We start from the raw sequence: 26295 nt of genomic DNA, 5'->3' as shown, positions 1-26295 counted from the left end.
AAAATTGCGCTCTAGCGCCCCCTTGGGAAAAAAACACAGACAAAACTGCCTGTAACTTCCAGTACGAATGTTGTAGAGACATGAAACAAAAACCTCTATGTAGGTCTCATTTAGACCTAGATTTCATACATCAACTTTTTTCAGCCAAAATCAATAGGAAGTTTGCAAATCCCCCTTCAATACAAACGTTTTGTAAAAACAGTCACCTTTACCTGTTTGAGCTGTAATTTGACCACCTTAACATGCTTCAAAACTCACTAAATTTGACACACACATTAGTACTGGCAAAAATTGCCATCTAATCAAAAAAACAAACTTCAAAACTCAAAATTGCGCTCTAGCGCCCCCTAGGAAACAAACACAGGCAACACTGGCTGTAACTTCCAGTACGAATGTCGTAGAGACATGAAACAAAAACCTCTATGTAGGTCTCATTTAGACCTAGATTTCATACATCAACTTTTTTCAGCAAAAATCAATAGGACGTTTGCAAATCCCCCTTCAATACCAAAGTTTTGTAAAAACAGTCACCTTTGCCTCTTTGAGCTGTAATTTGACCCTCTTAAAATGCTTCTAAACTCACCAAACTGGACACACACATCAGGACTGGCAAAAATTGCGATCTAATAAAAAAAGCAAACCCCAAAACTCAAAATTGCGCTCAAGCGCCCCCTAGGAAAAAAACACAGACAAAACTGCTCCTAGTAAGAAAACACAGACAAAACTGCCTGTAACTTCCAGTAAGAATGTTGTAGAGACATGAAACAAAAACCTCTATGTAGGTCTCATTTAGACCTAGATTTCATACATCAACTTTTTTCAGCAAAAATCAATAGGACGTTTGCAAATCCCCCTTCAATACCAACGTTTTGTAAAAACAGTCAACTTTGACTCTTTGAGCTGTAATTTGAGCCCCTTAACATGCTTCAAAACTCACCAAACTGGACACACACATCAGGACTGGCGAAAATTGCGATCTAGTAAAAAAAGCAAACCCCAAAACTCAAAATTGCGCTCAAGCGCCCCCTAGGAAAAAAACAAAGACAAAATTGCTCCTAGTAAGAAAACACAGACAAAACTGCCTGTAACTTCCAGTAAGAATGTTGTAGAGACATGAAACAAAAACCTCTATGTAGGTCTCATTTAGACCTAGATTTCATACATCAACTTTTTTCAGCAAAAATCAATAAGACATTTGCAAATCCCCCTTCAATACAAAAGTTTTGTAAAAACAGTCACCTTTGCCTCTTTGAGCTGTAATTTGACCCTCTTAACATGCTTCTAAACTCACCAAACTGGACACACACATCAGGACTGGCAAAAATTGCGATCTAATAAAAAAAGCAAACCCCAAAACTCAAAATTGCGCTCAAGCGCCCCCTAGGAAAAAAACACAGACAAAACTGCTCCTAGTAAGAAAACACAGACAAAACTGCCTGTAACTTCCAGTAAGAATGTTGTAGAGACATGAAACAAAAACCTCTATGTAGGTCTCACTTAGATCTACATTTCATATACTGACAACCCCCAGCAAAAATCAACAGGAAGTTTGCAATTCCCCCTTCAAAACAAAAGTTTTGTAAAAAAACGGTCACCTTTTTTCAAACATTATCTCCTCTGAGCGCGTTTGTTGTGTCAGCTTCAAACTAGCACAGGAGAGAGATTGAACCCTTGTGATTAAAAGTTGACCAACGAGTTTTAATTACTGCTCAAGTTGGGATTTTATGTGCCGTCAAAGTCGGCAGCTTTAATTATTATTATTATTCCAACTCCTACATTCCAAGTCTTCAAAGTAACACACACAGTTTACTTGCGGACCTAAAATGAAAAAATAGAAAGAGTACAAATGGAAAAACACTAGCTGTTTCAAACATGACTATGAATAAAGAAATAACACATAAATGCATTCTTCACACAGTCCAACTTACTTGACCAGTCCAGCGGTCTTTCCTGAAGAAACCGCCTTCTCATACTCTTTCTTGGCTTTGGCTTTCTCCTTCACCTCGCCAACATACACGTGACCGTCAGTTTCTCTGAGAGACACAGAGGGGTTTTTTTTAAACTTGGCATACGTTCGTCACAAAAAAACAACAACTAATCATTCACTTGCATGGTGAAGTTGGTGATGAAGGCCGTCTTTGGGAGCTCCACTTCAAAGAAGATCTCCTGCGAGACGTTGGCTTTGTTCAGAGCCTTGGAGGTCATGACGGTGTGAGCGAAACGCGACGTCACCGCACAGGCAACTCCAAAACTCTGCACCTCCACCATCTGAGGGGACGCACCGGATGGTATTCATGTGAATTGATGACTGAAGGTATCAGGTAAAGGAACAGTAACATGGTGAAGAAGCTATGCACACCATTGAGAAGAGTGACACTTATAGGGACGTAACGATAAATGGTATTAATGATACTTTATCACATTTTCTTTTAATCAGCAGTGTTGGGACTAATGCCATTACTTTCGGCGGTAAATAGTAATCTAACGCGTTATTTTTTATATTCAGTAACTCAGTTACCGTTACTACATGATGCGTTACTATATGTTATTTTTTATGTAGTATCGGCTATAAACTGAGAAGATCTGAGAGTGTTTTATTGCTGCGGTGTCATCCTTCTGATTCTTCCTGTGTCACAAGGAAGAGGTGCGCCGCGCGCTCTGTGTGGGTGTATATGTGTGTGTGTGTGTGTGGGAGAGGCTTTGTTTACTAGCAAGACAAGCCGAAGCCGAGTTTCTTAACATGGAGATATTCTCATTACTTTTATTTTGTCGACCACAAAGAAAATAACATTTTAGTTAAATGTAAGTTGTGTCTTGGATTAAAGATCCTATCCTAGCAATTCAAATCTGCTGAAACAGCTACGAAAGCAACATGCTTCGACGAAGCGAGTAAAGAGAGACACACTTCACCTCTTAAGCAACAGCGGCTGGATTTTAACGAGGCACTGCTAGCCAGGACAACATTGATAGAGCCATTGCACCGTATGTGCTCGAAGACATGCAGGCTATTTCTACAGTGGAGTCGCCCGCTTTCAGGCAGCTAATTAGCATGATACCGGGCGTCAAATGGCACCTGGACAGTGAGTACATAAAAATGGAAAGCGAGCTAAAGAAGACGCTCCAAACTCTGCCTCTGATCATCATTCAGCACTGAAGGTACACACTCTGTCAATTCTCTTATATACTCTTTCATTCTAGACTTCTAGAGTGTTTGGGATGCTAGTGGGCCAGGCCAATCTTTCCTTATCTCTAAACTAAAACTGGGGAAATGCGTAGAGTGTTCTGGGCTTCAGACATGATTTTATTTCACAATTCCTTGAGAGAAAAAAACGCCTGGTTAGGCTTTGTGTATGTAGTGTGTGCCTTCCTTGGTTTACAGCTTTGTTGTTATTATGCTGTTTGTTACTTATGTATGTTATGTTGCAGCTATTTAAAATAGTTTTGTCAATTTGTTCTGGCCTGAAATAAATCGGCCCTTTGAAACATATCTTTGTCTTTGTGTGTTGTATGTAGACCACATTGCTTAGCAGAGTTCAGTGATGCAAATGCATGTCAAGTTGATCAACACAGTTGTAACTAAATACCGGTAGTTACTTTGCACAGTAACACATTACTTTTTGGTGTAAGTAACTGACTTAGTAACTGAGTTACTTTTGAAATAAAGTAACTAGTAACTGTAACTGCTTGATGGTTAATGGAGGAGGGAGTCCCAGGTATGCTCCCTCATCCTGATTGATGGTTTCCTTGGGCCGCCTCCTTCGTTCGATTGCCTCCTTAATCCGTCGTTTGAATTTGTTTAATTTCTGTGCCGATGATTTTGCCGCTGTCCCGGTCCATGATGTGAATATGTATTTTGCAATGATCTGATATGGCTGATTTTAAGATTTCCTGTTCAAATTTTAGGTTTTAGGCTTCTTGTAAACCTTCCAGTTGTCTCTTTTTCGCAGTCTCTCTGAAGTTCTTTCTTCCTTGTGTTGAATGTCCTCCCTGTTTCTCCAATGTATGATTTTTTTTGCATGATTTCGTAAATGACATTGCATTTCTTGTCTTGTTTTATTTTGTCTTTTGGATGTACAAGAAACTGTCTTGTTTTTGTGTGAGGTTTAACTGTTGTGTTTATTTTGTATTTTTTCATGACCCACTCTAATGTACGGTAAAATTATGATCTCTTTGTTCTCTTTTCCTTGTTTTTTTACTTGTTGTTCCCCTTTTTTAATGGCCCAGGTCAGACATTAATGATAACTAAATTTCAACTCCCGACTGTTAGTATTACCGTTTTGAAACGATAACTGTACTTCAACAAACGGACTGACTGGCGCCAGCTCATAGCTAAAATGCTAACATGAAAACAAGAGGTAATAACGTCTTTCTCCATTAAGAAACGTCACACCCCGAACTAAACTTATTAACTTATCTGAGTAACGAAGATGTCCATTTGTGCGCATTTTACAGAGTGATTGTTCTCGAATACAAGACCGAAGTGTTTTTACGATGTGTTCAAGGACCGCTGAACAGAGTAGGATGACACAATGCCCGCCAGAAATATAATACATAATTATAAAAGATTGTTTTTGTTACAGACTTTTGTTTGGAATCAATATTTAAGTGCTATAATACAAACCAACATTTTAAAATGATAAAGCCAATAAAACAGATGAAATACTAAGACACAAAACATGCAAAATAGTAGCTTTTCTAAAAAATAAAAACTTGATCAAAAGATTTCAGTACTTTTTGAGCACATTCAACAACACCGCGATAATAATGATAACCGTGAAACTATGTACTTTTTGAGCACATTCAACAATACCGCGATAATAATGATAACCGTGAAACTATGACGTTTTCGTATCGTTACAGACATTTATAGAAAGAGTGGTGTTTATCAGGAAAAATGCGATAACAATAATTCATTTCATCCAGGTAGCAATCAATCAATAAATATGACAAATATACTGAAGGATAAGAATGTGTTCCTTACATTCTCCATGTTGGCGGCTCTTTTCTGTTGGAAAAAAACCCCAAAAATGTCAACAAAGTCAACAAATGTTTTCCTTTTCTTATTCAGTGAAACTCGGTATTTGCGTAACAAAATAAAATAATCATAATCTGCGTTGGCCCTGCGATGAGCTGACCCCCGACAGGGATAAGCGGTAGAAAATGGATGCATGGGTAATCAAAACTTTGCTAGACTTTTTTTTAAGATTAATATACAGCATACTTGCCAACCTTGAGACCTCCGATTTCGGGAGGTGGGGGGAGGGGGGTGGGCGTGGCTAAAAGGGGAGGAGTATATTTACAGCTAGAATTCACCAAGTCAAGTATTTCATATATATATATATAAAATAAATACTTGAATTTCAGTGTTCATTATTTACACATATACACACACATAACACTCATCTACTCATTGTTGAGTTAAGGGTTGAATTGTCCATCCTTGTTCTATTCTCTGTCACTATTTTTCGAACCATGCTGAACACCCTCTCTGATGATGCATTGATGTGTGGCACGCACAAAAGTGCTTTCATCAAATACACTAGATGGCAGTATTGTCCTGTTTAAGAGTGTCACAACTTTGCTGTTTACGGCAGACGAACTGCTTTACGGTATACAAAAACGTGACTGCTGTTGTTGTGTGTTGTTGCCGCGCTGGGAGGACGTTAATGAAACTGCCTAACAATAAACCCACATAAGAAACCAAGAACTCGCCCTCCATCATTCTACAGTTATAACGTGATTGGGCAGGTATGCTGTTTATATTCTGAATTTCGAGAGATTTTTCGGGAGAAAATTTGTCCCGGGAGGTTTTAGGGAGAGGCGCTGAATTTCCGGAGTCTCCCGGAAAATCCGGGAGGGTTGGCAAGTATGATATACAGAGAAATTTAAAAAAAAGTTAACTGCAGTGAGCATTCATTATTTTTTTTAAAGCTCAAAGCCAAACGTTTTTAATCAGGATTTTTACTTATCATTTTAAACTCTTATTAGTTCCTTAATTTGTATACTAGTATTTTGTATATTATTCATTGTCATTACTTGTACTATTATTATGCTCACTGTTTTATACTTTTTATTCATCTAATAATGCATTTTCAATATTTTATTTTATATTTCATTTTTTACATATCGTATATTTTAGAATTACTTTTGTTTCCTCTTCTTTTTTTCTTTTATTGGTGTAAATTTCTTTGTGTTGAAATTTGCAAGTGGATTAAAAGTGCTTTATAAGTAACGTTTGATTGATTAATTAATGTAATTTCATGTTGTGTACTTTCTCAGGAAAAGGGATTTTTTCCCCCCCTACAAAATAACATTTTATTCACACTAAGTCAATAATAATGTCAATTATAATATGGATTATGTATCAATATACAGTCATATTGAACTCTGTCACTTTAAGAGACGTGAGCGCAAGGTGTTATGTGTTCGATCAGAGATGTCAAAGTGGTTTTCACTGAGGGCCACATCGCAGTTATGTTTGGCCCCAGAGGGTCGCTTCTAATAGTAAATACTATTAATACACAATTTATTTATTTATTTTATTAGTAGATTTTCTTAAAACTAAAATGTAAAAAAAAAAAATGGTAAATTGCAATAATTTCACCTCAAAATGTAGTGTATATTATTGTAAATGGAAAAACAGTACTGCTGTTTTTATGGTTAAAAAAAAAAAAAAAAAAAAAAAAAAAAAAAAAGGCAGCTCAGTTGCCAGAATTTTACTGTAAAATTTACATTTGTTTTTACTATAAATAAAAAAAAAACCTGCAATTTTACAGTAAAATTTTGGCACTTCAGCTGCCAGTTTTATTTATTTATTTTTATTATTTTTTACTGCAAATCAATTAAATTTTTGGTGTATTACTGTAAATGCCAAAACAGCACCACAGTTTATTACAATAAAAACAAAGTACAGTTTTTTTTCATTTAGAGAAAAATGCTGTAAAAACCACAGTAAATTTCACAATTTTACCATCAAATCTATTGCTACTTTTACTTTGCACAATTTGATAGAAAACTTGCTTGAAATCACTAATATTAGTTTGTATTTCTATTTAAAAAATGGTTTGAACATTTGATAATATATTTGTGCATAATTAGACAAAATTTAAGTTGACATAATTTGCGATTGCATGAAGTACATGTATTTTTTTCCCTCCCAAAATAGAAAGAAATAATACAATTAGTAAGAAAAGTTCCAGTACTTTATTGATACATATTATTCCCAGGCTTTCGATGGCCAAATAAAATGATGTTTGAGATTCTCAACTCTTGCTTAGATACTAGTGTCGTACTTCGAAAATGAATGCTCCCCAAATGACATCCCATAGCGGACATCACAAACTAACTGTTGGAATAATTGTATCTAACTTATCACAAAACTTTGTGTTGAAATGAGTTCCCGGCGAGAAGACAAAAGCTGTCTTTGAACCTACCAAGAAGAAGGCTTGCAAAACTCCACTGTGTAGGATGGGAAGCAACATGAAGGTGTTTCTGTTTCTTTCATGTATTGTAATCCACTGAAAGATTTTATCTTGACCCAAGAACTACAAAAGCGGAGAGGAAGCAGGTCCTGACTCCTTTCAAGACGACTTTTTTCTGTGAACTGTTTTACAACCTTTTCTTTTGAACTGCTCTGTAATCAAAGGCGATGGCTGTTTACGACCCACGTCCCTTAGAAACAGCTGTTGCCATGTAATCAGGGAAAGTCCAAATATAATATATATATATATAAATTCTGTCTCTGTTTAATTCCTTGCTTCTTGTCTCGTTTTAATAGATGTCATCAGTGTTTGAACCTGACACTAACAATTCTACAAATTCAACAAAGTTCTCGAACAACAAATAAACGGATGAATTAATTATAAATTAGTGCATACCCCAAAGAAGCATTGCAGACATGATATATGTTAACAATTGAAATAATTCATATGGCAATACCTTTATGGACTTGGTGCTCACATCTTTATTTGCGTCCTACAATACAACAAAGTCAGATTGCATGGTTACTGACAAGCATCTCACGGGTCAGAAAAGGACGACATCATTATTCCATTCATGAATATACCAAGGTCTCTGTTATGTGAGAACATTTGATGAAAGCCAGATTACTGCAGAGGTCTGTAAATCTGCCCCACACGGACTAAAAAACAACCAAACGTTTACCTTTTTTTCTTTTTTTTCTACACAAATCTTATGAAGTAATGAAGAAAACAGAAACATAAGCTGTCAGTTACTATGCATGTGTTCTCAACGAGGTTCTATTTTTTGAACTGTGCCCCCCCCCCCCCCCCTGCAGCAAGCAAATATTTATTTATGTTTTTAGTCGAATCTTTGCTGCAGCTGCTTGCAATACAAAGTCATTTCCTGTTCAACTCTGATGAGTTCAAGGCCTGATGGATCACAGATCTTATTCTCAATATAAAAACACACTGGAGTTGTGAGAGACAGACAATATAATCAGGGGTGTCAAACTCCTTTTCATTGGGGGACACATCACAGTAATGCCTGCTTTCAGAGAGCCGCTTTTTTTTTTTTTTTAATTAATGTACATTATGCATGCGGGTAATAACCTGTGATTAATCGAAATGCATATGCATTTGATTTTTTTTTTTAATTATTATTTATAACTTGCTTTAAAAATCATAAATAAAGGTGACACGCAGATATATGACTATTTGTTTTTCTCTCACAAAAAAATGTTTGCAATACAGTATATAATAATATAATTGGCATGATCAGATAATATTAAAGTTACAAATATGCTATTTTTTCTGTCAAAATTTAATGAAGGAATGCATTTAATAAAAAAAAAATATTTAAAAAAGTATTTTATTGAAACCCATTTTTTCAATATTAAAGTTAAAAATATGCTATTTTTTCTGTCAAAATTGAATGAAGGAATGCATTTAGTAAAAAAAAATATTTAAAAAGTATTTTATTGAAACCCGTTTTTTCAATATTAAAGTTAAAAATATGCTATTTTTTTCTGTCAAAATTGAATGGAGGAATGCATTTAGTAAAAAAAATATTTAAAAAAGTATTTTATTGAAACCCTTTTTTTCAATATTAAAGTTAAAAATATGCTATTTTTTTCTGTCAAAATTGAATGAACGAATGCATTTAGTAAAAGAAAATATTTAAAAAGGTATTTTATTGAAACCCGTTTTTTCAATATTAAAGTTAAAAATATGCTATTTTTTCTGTCATAATTGAATGAACGAATGCATTTAGTAAAAAAAAATATTTAAAAAGTATTTTATTGAAACCTGTTTTTTCAATATTAAAGTTAAAAATATGCTATTTTTTTCTGTCAAAATTGAACGAAGGAATGCATTTAGTAAAAAAAAATATTTAAAAAAAATATTTTATTGAAACCCGTTTTTTCAATATTAAAGTTAAAAATATGCTATTTTTTCTGTCAAAATTTAATGAAGGAATGCATTTAGTTAAAACAAATATTTAAAAAAGTATTTTATTGAAACCCGTTTTTTCAATATTAAAGTTAAAAATATGCTATTTTTCCATAAAAATTTAATGAAGGAATGCATTTAGTTAAAAAAAATATTTAAAAAATTATTTTATTGAAACCTGTTTTTTCAATTTTAAAGTTAAAAATATGCTATTTTTTTCTGTCAAAATGTAATGAACGAATTCATTTTGTAAAAAAAAATATTTAAAAAAGTATTTTATTGAAACACGTTTTTTCAATATTAAAGTTAAAAATATGCTATTTTTTCTGTCAAAATTTAATGAAGGAATGCATTTAGTTAAAACAAATATTTAAAAAAGTATTTTATTGAAACCCGTTTTTTCAATATTAAAGTTAAAAATATGCTATTTTTTCCGTCAAAATTGAACAAAGGAATGCATTTAGTAAAAGAAAAACATTTAAAAAGTATTTTATTGAATCCCGTTTTTTCAATATTAAAGTTAAAAATATGCTATTTTTTCTGTCATAATTGAATGAAAGAATGCATTTAGTAAAAAAAAAATATTTAAAAAAGTTTTTTATTGAAACCTGTTTTTCAATATTAAAGTTAAAAATATGCTATTTTTTCTGTCAAAATTTAATGAAGGAATGCATTTAGTAAAAAAAATATTTAAAAAAGTATTTTATTGAAACCCGTTTTTTCAATATTAAAGTTAAAAATATGCTATTTGTTCTGTCAAAATTTAATGAACGAATGCATTTAGTAAAAAAAAATATTTAAAAAAGTATTTTATTGAAACATGTTTTTTCAATATTAAAGTTAAAAACATGCTATTTTTTCTGTCAAAATTAAATGAAGGAATGCAATAAGTAAAAAAAAAAAATATTTAAAAAAGTATTATATTGAAACCCATTTTTTCCAGGCTTTCCGGGGCCACATAAAATGATGTGGTTGGGCGAGAACTGGCCCCCCGGGGGCTTTGTGTTTCCAGTAGTCCAAAGCCTGCACATCTAATCAAAATCTGGTTGAAGTTAAATAAAAATATGTGTATAGATTGTCAGTCAACAGGTAAAATATTCCAAAAAAGGTTTAATTGATGCAAATGGACTCTTCTGAATAGTAGTTAGGATGCCTCTATTCTGCCTTTCCAGGTAGTTTAAAATGTAAAAAAAATAAAAATTAAAAAATATAAAAATATAAATATATAAATATGCAAAAAATGCAAATAAAAAAGGTTAAAAAAAAATTTGGTTGACCAGCCCCACAATGTGTCCCTTACCTTTTTTTTCCCCAGACAGTTGGCAAACCTAGTGGACAGCCACTTCTAAATCACTAATCTTCGCCTCCATGGCGGCAAATAAACTACATTTCTTACAAGTACCATCCCTGCAGGATGAGCAATAGGTAAACATGCTCCACGACACACCTTAGGACAAATCTGTGCAAAGTACAGCCCATTAAGATTTTCAATCCAAACGCATGTGTCAGGAACAGATGCGAAAGCACATTTCTACAACAAATATCTGCATAAAAGTGATAATATATCATATTGTAGGTGTTTATTACACTTTGCATTCATATTTTGCTGTTTGTTACATTTTTGTTGTGTTTTTGCTTGATTGTAAAAGAGGAGCGATGTTCATATGTTACTATTCAGTGTTTTATCGTTCATAGTTAATATTGTAAATCCCACTTTCTTTATTTTCATGTACATTTTGGGTGTCCCATTCAGTAAAAAAACTGTAAAATTCCATTCCGTTTTTTTGAAGTGGTCTGTCATAACCTTTTTAGAATTCTACGAATTTTGGTATTAGTGTTCCTGGAAAAAAAGGGACCCAAACACACATACTGTACAGCAGATTTTTTTTTACAGCTAAATGTGTATACATCATTTATACACACATACACATTGGCCCCCCCAGACACATTTCTTTCTCTCAATGTGGCCCCCGAGTCAAAATATTTGCCCAGCTAACCACTAACAGCGAACTAGAGCTCTTGATTGTAAACAAAGGTGGGGGAATTTCCACAAATATCGACAGTAACAATACCAAATACTAAAGTCTCAGGTCGATATTTTCCACTATCAAAAAATATTTTTGTCATTTTGTTATTGTTCATAAACTCAGGAAATAAGTCCCTGAATACAGGAGGGCTTTAAGGGCAAAAATCTAAGGATTTCAATCAGAACCAATAATAGAACATTATTCAGATATTTAATGTATATTGTTACACTGTCATTTTGTGTTGTTGTCTGGTTATAATTGTGATAACATTTTGAGTATCAGCATTTGTATTTTGACCAATACTGCCTCTGCGCCTACCTGGTATTGAATTGATACCCAAATATGATTGTAAAAGAGGAGCGATGTTCATATGTTACTATTCAGTGTTTTATCGTTCATAGTTAATATTGTAAATCCCACTTTCTTTATTTTCATGTACATTTTGGGTGTCCCATTCAGTAAAAAACTGTAAAATTCCATTCCGTTTTTTTGAAGTGGTCTGTCATAACCTTTTTAGAATTCTACGAATTTTGGTATTAGTGTTCCTGGAAAAAAAGGGACCCAAACACACATACTGTACAGCAGATTTTTTTTTACAGCTCAATGTGTATATATCATTTATACACACATACACATTGGCCCCCCCAGACACATTTTTTTCTCTCAATGTGGCCCCCGAGTCAAAATATTTGCCGAGCTAACCACTAACAGCGAACTAGAGCTCTTGATTGTAAACAAAGGTGGGGGAATTTCCACAAATATAGACAGTAACAATACCAAATAGTAAAGTCTCAGGTCGATATTTTCCACTATCAAAAAATATTTTTGTCATTTTGTTATTGTTCATAAACTCAGGAAATAAGTCCCTGAATACAGGAGGGCTTTAAGGGCAAAAATGTAAGGATTTCAATCAGAACCAATAATAGAACATTATTCAGATATTTAATGTATATTGTTACACTGTCATTTTGTGTTGTTGTCTGGTTATAATTGTGATAACATTTTGAGTATCAGCATTTGTATTTTGACCAATACTGCGTCTGTGCCTACCTGGTATTGAATTGATACCCAAATATGATTGTAAAAGAGGAGCGATGTTCATATGTTACTATTCAGTGTTTTATCGTTCATAGTTAATATTGTAAATCCCACTTTCTTTATTTTCATGTACATTTTGGGTGTCCCATTCAGTAAAAAACTGTAAAATTCCATTCCGTTTTTTTGAAGTGGTCTGTCATAACCTTTTTAGAATTCTACGAATTTTGGTATTAGTGTTCCTGGAAAAAAAGGGACCCAAACACACATACTGTACAGCAGATTTTTTACAGCTAAATGTGTATATATCATTTATACACACATACACATTGGCCCCCCCAGACACATTGTTTTCTCTCAATGTGGCCCTCGAGTCAAAATATTTGCCCAGCTAACCACTAACAGCGAACTAGAGCTCTTGATTGTAAACAAAGGTGGGGGAATTTCCACAAATATCGACAGTAACAATACCAAATAGTACAGTCTCAGGTCGATATTTTCCACTATCAAAACATATTTTTGTCATTTTGTTATTGTTCATAAACTCAGGAAATATGTCCCTGAATACAGGAGGGCTTTAAGGGCAAAAATCTATGGATTTCAATCAGAACCAATAATAGAACATTATTCAGATATTTAATGTATATTGTTACACTGTCATTTTGTGTTGTTGTCTGGTTATAATTGTGATAACATTTTGAGTATCAGCATTTGTATTTTGACCAATACTGCCTCTGTGCCTACCTGGTATTGAATTGATACCCAAATATGATTGTAAAAGAGGAGCGATGTTCATATGTTACTATTCAGTGTTTTATCGTTCATAGTTAATATTGTAAATCCCACTTTCTTTATTTTCATGTACATTTTGGGTGTCCCGTTCAGTAAAAAACTGTAAAATTCTATTCCGTTTTTTTGAAGTGGTCTGTCATAACCTTTTAAGAATTCTACAAATTTTGGTATTAGTGTTCCTGGAAAAAAAGGGACCCAAACACACATACTGTACAGCAGATTTTTTTTTTACAGCTAAATGTGTATATATAATTTATACACACATACACATTGGCCCCCCCAGACACATTGTTTTTTCTCAATGTGGCCCTCGAGTCAAAATATTTGCCCAGCTAACCACTAACAGCGAACTAGAGCTCTTGATTGTAAACAAAGGTGGGGGAATTTCCACAAATATCGACAGTAACAATACCAAATAGTAAAGTCTCAGGTCGACATTTTCCACTATCAAAAAATATTTTTGTCATTTTGTTATTGTTCATAAACTCAGGAAATAAGTCCCTGAATACAGGAGGGCTTTAAGGGCAAAAATCTAAGGATTTCAATCAGAACCAATAATAGAACATTATTCAGATATTTCATGTATATTGTTACACTGTCATTTTGTGTTGTTGTCTGGTTATAATTGTGATAACATTTTGAGTATCAGCATTTGTATTTGGACCAATACTGCCTCCGTGCCTACCTGGTATTGAATTGATACCCAAATATGATTGTAAAAGAGGAGCGATGTTCATATGTTACTATTCAGTGTTTTATCGTTCATAGTTAATATTGTAAATCCCACTTTCTTTATTTTCATGTGCATTTTGGGTGTCCCATTCAGTAAAAAACTGTAAAATTCCATTCCGTTTTTTTTAGAAGTGGTCTGTCATAACCTTTTTAGAATTCTACGAATTTTGGTATTAGTGTTCCTGGAAAAAAAGGGACCCAAACACACATACTGTACAGCAGTTTTTTTTTACAGCTAAATGTGTATATATAATTTATACACACATACACATTGGCCCCCCCAGACACATTGTTTTCTCTCAATGTGGCCCTCGAGTCAAAATATTTGCCCAGCTAACCACTAACAGCGAACTAGAGCTCTTGATTGTAAACAAAGGTGGGGGAATTTCCACAAATATCGACAGTAACAATACCAAAAATATTTTTGTCATTTTGTTATTGTTCATAAACTCAGGAAATACGTCCCTGAATACAGTAGGGCTTTAAGGGCAAAAATTTAAGGATTTCAATCAGAACCAATAATAGAACATTATTCAGATATTTAATGTATATTGTTACACTGTCATTTCGTGTTGTTGTCTGGTTATAATTGTGATAACATTTTGAGTATCAGCATTTGTATTTTGACCAATACTGCCTCTGTGCCTACCTGGTATTGAATTGATACCCAAATATGATTGTAAAAGAGGAGCGATGTTCATATGTTACTATTCAGTGTTTTATCGTTCATAGTTAATATTGTAAATCCCACTTTCTTCATTTTCATGTACATTTTGGGTGTCTCATTCAGTAAAAAACTGCAAAATTCCATTCCGTTTTTTGAAGTGGTCTGTCATAACCTTTTTAGAATTCTACGAATTTTGGTATTAGTGTTCCTGGAAAAAAAGGGACCCAAACACACATACTGTACAGCAGATTTTTTTTTACAGCTCAATGTGTATATATCATTTATACACACATACACATTGGCCCCCCCAGACACATTTTTTTCTCTCAATGTGGCCCCCGAGTCAAAATATTCGCCGAGCTAACCACTAACAGCGAACTAGAGCTCTTGATTGTAAACAAAGGTGGGGGAATTTCCACAAATATAGACAGTAACAATACCAAATAGTACAGTCTCAGGTCGATATTTTCCACTATCAAAAAATATTTTTGTCATTTTGTTATTGTTCATAAACTCAGGAAATAAGTCCCTGAATACAGGAGGGCTTTAAGGGCAAAAATCTAAGGATTTCAATCAGAACCAATAATAGAACATTATTCAGATATTTAATGTATATTGTTACACTGTCATTTTGTGTTGTTGTCTGGTTATAATTGTGATAACATTTTGAGTATCAGCATTTGTATTTCGACCAATACTGCCTCTGTGCCTACCTGGTATTGAATTGATACCCAAATATGATTGTAAAAGAGGAGCGATGTTCATATGTTACTATTCAGTGTTTTATCGTTCATAGTTAATATTGTAAATCCCACTTTCTTTATTTTCATGTACATTTTGGGTGTCCCATTCAGTAAAAAACTGTAAAATTCCATTCCGTTTTTTTTAGAAGTGGTCTGTCATAACCTTTTTAGAATTCTACGAATTTTGGTATTAGTGTTCCTGGAAAAAAAGGGACCCAAACACACATACTGTACAGCAGATTTTTTTTTACAGCTAAATGTGTATATATAATTTATACACACATACACATTGGCCCCCCCAGACACATTTTTTTCTCTCAATGTGGCCCCCGAGTCAAAATATTTGCCCAGCTAACCACTAACAGCGAACTAGAGCTCTTGATTGTAAACAAAGGTGGGGGAATTTCCACAAATATCGACAGGGACAATACCAAATAGTAAAGTCTCAGGTCGATATTTTCCACTATCAAAAAATATTTTTGTCATTTTGTTATTGTTCATAAACTCAGGAAATAAGTCCCTGAATACAGGAGGGCTTTAAGGGCAAAAATCTAAGGATTTCAATCAGAACCAATAATAGAACATTATTCAGATATTTAATGTATATTGTTACACTGTCATTTTGTGTTGTTGTCTGGTTATAATTGTGATAACATTTTGAGTATCAGCATTTGTATTTCGACCAATACTGCCTCTGTGCCTACCTGGTATTGAATTGATACCCAAATATGATTGTAAAAGAGGAGCGATGTTCATATGTTACTATTCAGTGTTTTATCGTTCCTAGTTAATATTGTAAATCCCACTTTCTTTATTTTCATGTACATTTTGGGTGTCCCATTCAGTAAAAAACTGCAAAATTCCATTCCGTTTTTTTGAAGTGGTCTGTCATAACCTTTTTAGAATTCTACGAATTTTGGTATTAGTGTTCCTGGAAAAAAAGGGACCCAAACACACATACTGTACAGCAGATTTTTTTTTACAGCTAAATGTGTATATATAATTTATACACACATACACATTGGCCCCCCCCCCCCCCAGACACATTGTTTTCTCTCAATGTGGCCCTCGAGTCAAAATATTTGCCCAGCTAACCACCAACAGCGAACTAGAGCTCTTGATTGTAAACAAAGGTGGGGGAATTTCCACAAATATAGACAGTAACAATACCAAATAGTAAAGTCTCAGGTCGATATTTTCCACTATCAAAAAATATTTTTGTCATTTTGTTATTGTTCATAAACTCAGGAAATAAGTCCCTGAATACAGGAGGGCTTTAAGGGCAAAAATCTAAGGATTTCAATCAGAACCAATAATAGAACATTATTTAGATATTTAATGTATATTGTTACACTGTCATTTTGTGTTGTTGTCTGGTTATAATTGTGATAACATTTTGAGTATCAGCATTTGTATTTTGACCAATACTGCCTCTGTGCCTACCTGGTATTGAATTGATACCCAAATATGATTGTAAAAGAGGAGCGATGTTCATATGTTACTATTCAGTGTTTTATCGTTCATAGTTAATATTGTAAATCCCACTTTCTTTATTTTCATGTACATTTTGGGTGTCTCATTCAGTAAAAAACTGCAAAATTCCATTCCGTTTTTTTTGAAGTTGTCTGTCATAACCTTTTTAGAATTCTACGAATTTTGGTATTAGTGTTCCTGGAAAAAAAGGGACCCAAAAAAACATACTGTACAGCAGATTTTTTTTACAGCTAAATGTGTATATATAATTTATACACACATACACATTGGCCCCCCCAGACACATTGTTTTCTCTCAATGTGGCCCCCGAGTCAAAATATTTGCCCAGCTAACCACTAACAGCGAACTAGAGCTCTTGATTGTAAACAAAGGTGGGGGAATTTCCACAAATATCGACAGTAACAATACCAAATAGTAAAGTCTCAGGTCGACATTTTCCACTATCAAAAAATATTTTTGTCATTTTGTTATTGTTCATAAACTCAGTAAATAAGTCCCTGAATACAGGAGGGCTTTAAGGGCAAAAATCTAAGGATTTCAATCAGAACCAATAATAGAACATTATTCAGATATTTAATGTATATTGTTACACTGTCATTTTGTGTTGTTGTCTGGTTATAATTGTGATAACATTTTGAGTATCAGCATTTGTATTTTGACCAATACTGCCTCTGTGCCTACCTGGTATTGAATTGATACCCAAATATGATTGTAAAAGAGGAGCGATGTTCATATGTTACTATTCAGTGTTTTATCGTTCATAGTTAATATTGTAAATCCCACTTTCTTTATTTTCATGTACATTTTGGGTGTCCCATTCAGTAAAAAACTGCAAAATTCCATTCCGTTTTTTTGAAGTGGTCTGTCATAACCTTTTTAGAATTCTACGAATTTTGGTATTAGTGTTCCTGGAAAAAAAGGGACCCAAACACACATACTGTACAGCAGATTTTTTTTACAGCTCAATGTGTATATATCATTTATACACACATACACATAGGCCCCCCCAGACACATCTTTTTCTCTCAATGTGGCCCCCGAGTCAAAATATTTGCCCAGCTAACCACTAACAGCGAACTAGAGCTCTTGATTGTAAACAAAGGTGGGGGAATTTCCACAAATATCGACAGTAACAATACCAAATAGTACAGTCTCAGGTCGATATTTTCCACTATCAAAAAATATTTTTGTCATTTTGTTATTGTTCATAAACTCAGGAAATCAGTCCCTAAATACAGGAGGGCTTAAAGGGCAAAAATCTAAGGATTTCAATCAGAACCAATAATAGAACATTATTCAGATATTTAATGTATATTGTTACACTGTCATTTTGTGTTGTTGTCTGGTTATAATTGTGATAACATTTTGAGTATCAACATTTGTATTTTGACCAATACTGCCTCTGTGCCTACCTGGTATTGAATTGATACCCAAATATGATTGTAAAAGAGGAGCGATGTTCATATGTTACTATTCAGTGTTTTATCGTTCATAGTTAATATTGTAAATCCCACTTTCTTTATTTTCATGTACATTTTGGGTGTCCCATTCAGTAAAAAACTGTAAAATTCCATTCCGTTTTTTTTGAAGTGGTCTGTCATAACCTTTTTAGAATTCTACGAATTTTGGTATTAGTGTTCCTGGAAAAAAAGGGACCCAAACACACATACTGTACAGCAGATTTTTTTTTACAGCTAAATGTGTATATATAATTTATACACACATACACATTGGCCCCCCCAGACACATTGTTTTCTCTCAATGTGGCTCTCGAGTCAAAATATTTGCCCAGCTAACCACTAACAGCGAACTAGAGCTCTTGATTGTAAACAAAGGTGGGGGAATTTCCACAAATATCGACAGTAACAATACCAAATAGTAAAGTCTCAGGTCGATATTTTCCACTATCAAAAAATATTTTTGTCATTTTGTTATTGTTCATCAACTCAGGAAATAAGTCCCCGAATACAGGCTTAAAGGGCAAAAATCTAAGGATTTCAATCAGAACCAATAATAGAACATTATTCAGATATTTAATGTATATTGTTACACTGTCATTTTGTGTTGTTGTCTGGTTATAATTGTGATAACATTTTGAGTATCAGCATTTGTATTTTGACCAATACTGCCTCTGTGCCTACCTGGTATTGAATTGATACCCAAATATGATTGTAAAAGAGGAGCGATGTTCATATGTTACTATTCAGTGTTTTATCGTTCGTAGTTAATATTGTAAATCCCACTTTCTTTATTTTCATGTACATTTTGGGTGTCCCATTCAGTAAAAAACTGTAAAATTCCATTCCGTTTTTTTGAAGTGGTCTGTCATAACCTTTTTAGAATTCTACGAATTTTGGTATTAGTGTTCCTGGAAAAAAAGGGACCCAAACACACATACTGTACAGCAGATTTTTTTTACAGCTAAATATGAATATATAATTTATACACACATACACATTGGCCCCCCCAGACACATTTTTTTCTCTCAATGTGGCCCCCGAGTCAAAATATTTGCCCAGCTAACCACTAACAGCGAACTAGAGCTCTTGATTGTAAACAAAGGTGGGGGAATTTCCACAAATATAGACAGTAACAATACCAAATAGTAAAGTCTCAGGTCGATATTTTCCACTATCAAAAAATATTTTTGTCATTTTGTTATTGTTCATAAACTCAGGAAATAAGTCCCTGAATACAGGAGGGCTTTAAGGGCAAAAATCTAAGAATTTCAATCAGAACCAATAATAGAACATTATTCAGATATTTAATGTATATTGTTACACTGTCATTTTGTGTTGTTGTCTGGTTATAATTGTGATAACATTTTGAGTATCAGCATTTGTATTTTGACCAATACTGCCTCTGTGCCTACCTGGTATTGAATTGATACCCAAATATGATTGTAAAAGAGGAGCGATGTTCATATGTTACTATTCAGTGTTTTATCGTTCATAGTTAATATTGTAAATCCCACTTTCTTTATTTTCATGTACATTTTGGGTGTCCCATTCAGTAAAAAACTGTAAAATTCCATTCCGTTTTTTTTTTTGAAGTGGTCTGTCATAACCTTTTTAGAATTCTACGATTTTTGGTATTAGTGTTCCTGGAAAAAAAGGGACCCAAACACACATACTGTACAGCAGATTTTTTACAGCTAAATGTGTATATATCATTTATACACACATACACATTGGCCCCCCCAGACATGTTGTTTTCTCTTAATGTGGCCCTCGAGTCAAAATATTTGCCCAGCTAACCACTAACAGTGAACTAGAGCTCTTGATTGTAAACAAAGGTGGGGGAATTTCCACAAATATCGACAGTAACAATACCAAATAGTAAAGTCTCAGGTCGATATTTTCCACTATCAAAAAATATTTTTGTCATTTTGTTATTGTTCATAAACTCAGGAAATAAGTCCCTGAATACAGGAGGGCTTTAAGGGCAAAAATCTAAGGATTTCAATCAGAACCAATAATAGAACATTATTCAGATATTTAATGTATATTGTTACACTGTCATTTTGTGTTGTCGTCTGGTTATAATTGTGATAGCATTTTGAGTATCAGCATTTGTATTTTGACCAATACTGCCTCTGTGCCTACCTGGTATTGAATTGATACCCAAATATGATTGTAAAAGAGGAGCGATGTTCATATGTTGCTATTCAGTGTTTTATCGTTCATAGTTAATATTGTAAATCCCACTTTCTTTATTTTCATGTACATTTTGGGTGTCCCATTCAGTAACAAACTGTAAAATTCCATTCCGTTTTTTTGAAGTGGTCTGTCATAACCTTTTTAGAATTCTACGAATTTTGGTATTAGTGTTCCTGGAAAAAAAAAGGGACCCAAACACACATACTGTACAGCAGATTTTTTTTTGCAGCTAAATGTGTATATATCATTTATACACACATACACATTGGCCCCCCCTGACACATTGTTTTCTCTCAATGTGGCCCTCGAGTCAAAATATTTGCCCAGCTAACCACTAACAGCGAACTAGAGCTCTTGATTGTAAACAAAGGTGGGGGAATTTCCACAAATATCGACAGTAACAATACCAAATAGTACAGTCTCAGGTCGATATTTTCCACTATCAAAAAATATTTTTGTCATTTTGTTATTGTTCATAAACTCAGGAAATAAGTCCCTGAATACAGGAGGGCTTTAAGGGCAAAAATCTAAGGATTTCAATCAGAACCAATAATAGAACATTATTTAGATATTTAATGTATATTGTTACACTGTCATTTTGTGTTGTTGTCTGGTTATAATTGTGATAACATTTTGAGTATCAGCATTTGTATTTTGACCAATACTGCCTCTGTGCCTACCTGGTATTGAATTGATACCCAAATATGATTGTAAAAGAGGAGCGATGTTCATATGTTACTATTCAGTGTTTTATCGTTCATAGTTAATATTGTAAATCCCACTTTCTTTATTTTCATGTACATTTTGGGTGTCCCATTCAGTAAAAAACTGTAAAATTCCATTCCGTTTTTTTTGAAGTGGTCTGTCATAACCTTTTTAGAATTCTACGAATTTTGGTATTAGTGTTCCTGGAAAAAAAGGGACCCAAACACACATACAGCAGATTTTTTTTTACAGCTAAATGTGTATATATAATTTATACACACATACACATTGGCCCCCCCAGACACATTGTTTTCTCTCAATGTGGCCCCCGTCAAAATATTTGCCGAGCTAACCACTAACAGCGAACTAGAGCTCTTGATTGTAAACAAAGGTGGGGGAATTTCCACAAATATCGACAGTAACAATACCAAAAATATTTTTGTCATTTTGTTATTGTTCATAAACTCAGGAAATACGTCCCTGAATACAGGAGGGCTTTAAGGGCAAAAATCTAAGGATTTCAATCAGAACCAATAATAGAACATTATTCAGATATTTAATGTATATTGTTACACTGTCATTTTGTGTTGTTGTCTGGTTATAATTGTGATAACATTTTGAGTATCAGCATTTGTATTTTGACCAATACTGCCTCTGTGCCTACCTGGTATTGAATTGATACCCAAATATGATTGTAAAAGAGGAGCGTTGTTCATATGTTACTATTCAGTGTTTTATCGTTCCTAGTTAATATTGTAAATCCCACTTTCTTTATTTTCATGTACATTTTGGGTGTCTTATTCAGTAAAAAACTGTAAAATTCCATTCCGTTTTTTTTTAAGTGGTCTGTCATAACCTTTTTAGAATTCTACGAATTTTGGTATTAGTGTTCCTGGAAAAAAAGGGACCCAAACACACATACTGTACAGCAGATTTTTACAGCTAAATGTGTATATATCATTTATACACACATACACATTGGCCCCCCCAGACACATTGTTTTCTCTAAATGTGGCCCTCGAGTCAAAATATTTGCCCAGCTAACCACTAACAGCGAACTAGAGCTCTTGATTGTAAACAAAGGTGGGGGAATTTCCACAAATATCGACAGTGACAATACCAAATAGTACAGTCTCAGGTCGATATTTTCCACTATCAAAAAATATTTTTGTCATTTTGTTATTGTTCATAAACTCAGGAAATAAGTCCCTGAATACAGGAGGGCTTTAAGGGCAAAAATCTAAGGATTTCAATCAGAACCAATAATAGAACATTATTCAGATATTTAATGGATATTGTTACACTGTCATTTTGTGTTGTTGTCTGGTTATAATTGTGATAACATTTTGAGTATCAGCATTTGTATTTTGACCAATACCGCCTCTGTGCCTACCTGGTATTGAATTGATACCCAAATATGATTGTAAAAGAGGAGCGATGTTCATATGTTACTATTCAGTGTTTTATCGTTCCTAGTTAATATTGTAAATCCCACTTTCTTTATTTTCATGTGCATTTTGGGTGTCCCATTCAGTAAAAAACTGTAAAATTCCATTCCATTTTTTAGAAGTGGTCTGTCATAACCTTTTTAGAATTCTACGAATTTTGATATTAGTGTTCCTGGAAAAAAAGGGACCCAAACACACATAATGTACAGCAGATTTTTACAGCAAAATGTGTATATACCATTTATACACACATACACATTGGCCCCCCCAGACACATTGTTTTCTCTCAAAGTGGCCCCCGAGTCAAAATATTTGCCCAGCTAACCACTAACAGCGAACTACAGCTCTTGATTGTAAACAAAGGTGGGGGAATTTCCACAAATATCGACAGTAACAATACCAAATAGTACAGTCTCAGGTCGATATTTTCCACTATCAAAAAATATTTTTGTCATTTTGTTATTGTTCATAAACTCAGGAAATAAGTCCCTGAATACAGGAGGGCTTTAAGGGCAAAAATCTTAGGATTTCAATCAGAACCAATAATAGAACATTATTCAGATATTTAATGTATATTGTTACACTGTCATTTTGTGTTGTCGTCTGGTTATAATTGTGATAACATTTTGAGTATCAGCATTTGTATTTTGACCAATACTGCCTCTGTGCCTACCTGGTATTGAATTGATACCCAAATATGATTGTAAAAGAGGAGCGATGTTCATATGTTACTATTCCGTGTTTTATCGTTCATAGTTAATATTGTAAATCCCACTTTCTTTATTTTCATGTACATTTTGGGTGTCCCATTCAGAAAAAAACTGTAAAATTCCATTCCGTTTTTTTTTTTGAAGTGGTCTGTCATAACCTTTTTAGAATTCTACGAATTTTGGTATTAGTGTTCCTGGAAAAAAAGGGACCCAAACACACATACTGTACAGCAGTTTTTTTTTTTTACAGCTAAATGTGTATATATAATTTATACACACATACACATTGGCCCCCCCAGACACATTTTTTTTCTCAATGTGGCCCCGGAGTCAAAATATTTGCCAGCAAACTAGAGCTCTTGATTGTAAAAAAAGGTGGGGGAATTTCCACAAATATCGACAGTAACAATACCAAATAGTAAAGTCTCAGGTCGATATTTTCCACTATCAAAAAAATATTTTTGTCATTTTGTTATTGTTCATAAACTCAGGAAATAAGTCCCTGAATACAAGAGGGCTTTAAGGGCAAAAATCTTAGGATTTCAATCAGAACCAATAATAGAACATTATTTAGATATTTAATGTATATTGTTACACTGTCATTACACTGACACATTGTTTTCTCTCAATGTGGCCCTCGAGTCAAAATATTTGCCCAGCTAACCACTAACAGCGAACTAGAGCTCTTGATTGTAAACAAAGGTGGGGGAATTTCCACAAATATCGACAGTGACAATACCAAATAGTACAGTCTCAGGTCGATATTTTCCACTATCAAAAAATATTTTTGTCATTTTGTTATTGTTCATAAACTCAGGAAATAAGTCCCTGAATACAAGAGGGCTTTAAGGGCAAAAATCTTAGGATTTCAATCAGAACCAATAATAGAACATTATTCAGATATTTAATGTATATTGTTACACTGTCATTTTGTGTTGTCGTCTGGTTATAATTGTGATAACATTTTGAGTATCAGCATTTGTATTTTGACCAATACTGCCTCTGTGCCTACCTGGTATTGAATTGATACCCAAATATGATTGTAAAAGAGGAGCGATGTTCATATGTTACTATTCAGTGTTTTATCGTTCATAGTTAATATTGTAAATCCCACTTTCTTTATATTCATGTACATTTTGGGTGTCCCATTCAGTAAAAAACTGTAAAATTTCATTCCGTTTTTTTGAAGTGGTCTGTCATAACCTTTTTAGAATTCTACGAATTTTGGTATTAGTGTTCCTGGAAAAAAAGGGACCCAAACACACATACTGTACAGCAGATTTTTTTTTACAGCTAAATGTGTATATATAATTTATACACACATACACATTGGCCCCCCCAGACACATTTTTTTCTCTCAATGTGGCCCCCGAGTCAAAATATTTGCCCAGCTAACCACTAACAGCGATGTAGAGCTCTTGATTGTAAACAAAGGTGGGGGAATTTCCACAAATATCGACAGTAACAATACCAAATAGTAAAGTCTCAGGTCGATATTTTCCACTATCAAAAAACATTTTTGTCATTTTGTTATTGTTCATAAACTCAGGAAATAAGTCCCTGAATACAGGAGGGCTTTAAGGGCAAAAATCTAAGGATTTCAATCAGAACCAATAATAGAACATTATTCAGATATTTAATGTATATTGTTACACTGTCATTTTGTGTTGTTGTCTGGTTATAATTGTGATAACATTTTGAGTATCAGCATTTGTATTTTGACCAATACTGCCTCTGTGCCTACCTGGTATTGAATTGATACCCAAATATGATTGTAAAAGAGGAGCGATGTTCATATGTTACTATTCAGTGTTTTATCGTTCATAGTTAATATTGTAAATCCCAATTTCTTTATTTTCATGTACATTTTGGGTGTCCCATTCAGTAAAAAACTGTAAAATTCCATTCCGTTTTTTTGAAGTGGTCTGTCATAACCTTTTTAGAATTCTACGAATTTTGGTATTAGTGTTCCTGGAAAAAAAGGGACCCAAACACACAGACTGGACAGCAGATTTTTTTTACAGCTAAATGTGTATATATCATTTATACACACACATACACATTGGCCCCCCCCAGACACATTGTTTTCTCTCAATGTGGCCCCGGAGTCAAAATATTTGCCAGCGAACTAGAGCTCTTGATTGTAAACAAAGGTGGGGGAATTTCCACAAATATCGACAGTAACAATACCAAATAGTAAAGTCTCAGGTCGATATTTTCCACTATCAAAAAATATTTTTGTCATTTTGTTATTGTTCATAAACTCAGGAAATAAGTCCCTGAATACAGGAGGGCTTTAAGGGCAAAAATCTAAGGATTTCAATCAGAACCAATAATAGAACATTATTCAGATATTTAATGTATATTGTTACACTGTCATTTTGTGTTGTTGTCTGGTTATAATTGTGATAACATTTTGAGTATCAGCATTTGCATTTTGACCAATACTGCTTCTGTGCCTACCTGGTATTGAATTAATACCCAAATATGATTGTAAAAGAGGAGCAATGTTCATATGTTACTATTCAGTGTTTTATCGTTCATAGTTAATATTGTAAATCCCACTTTCTTTATTTTCATGTACATTTTGGGTGTCTTATTCAGTAAAAAAACTGTAAAATTCCATTCCGTTTTTTTGAAGTGGTCTGTCATAACCTTTTTAGAATTCTACGATTTTTGGTATTAGTGTTCCTGGAAAAAAAGGGACCCAAACACACATACTGTACAGCAGATTTTTTTTTTACAGCTAAATGTGTATATATCATTTATACACACATACACATTGGCCCCCCCAGACACATTTTTTTCTCTCAATGTGGCCCCCGAGTCAAAATATTTGCCGAGCTAACCACTAACAGCGAACTAGAGCTCTT

The 26295-nt window shown here is 33.7% G+C and overlaps 1 protein-coding gene across 1 annotated transcript in view; it reads right to left on the bottom strand.

Annotated features, from left to right (window-relative positions):
- LOC133571045 (inter-alpha-trypsin inhibitor heavy chain H3-like) overlaps window positions 1-26295 on the bottom strand; it is a 69587-nt gene that overhangs the window by 42538 nt on the left and 754 nt on the right. The window contains exons 2-5 of the mRNA XM_061924029.1: window positions 7939-7974; window positions 4982-5005; window positions 2111-2268; window positions 1929-2033 (exon numbers count right to left, since the gene is read on the bottom strand). Coding sequence (XP_061780013.1) covers window positions 1929-2033; window positions 2111-2268; window positions 4982-5005; window positions 7939-7974 — 323 coding nt within the window. The remainder of the gene's footprint in view (window positions 1-1928; window positions 2034-2110; window positions 2269-4981; window positions 5006-7938; window positions 7975-26295) is intronic.

Source organism: Nerophis lumbriciformis, linkage group LG28 (genome assembly GCF_033978685.3).
Source record: "Nerophis lumbriciformis linkage group LG28, RoL_Nlum_v2.1, whole genome shotgun sequence".
Classification (NCBI taxonomy): Eukaryota; Metazoa; Chordata; class Actinopteri; order Syngnathiformes; family Syngnathidae; genus Nerophis; species Nerophis lumbriciformis.
This window is presented reverse-complemented; position numbering and strand designations above follow the sequence as displayed.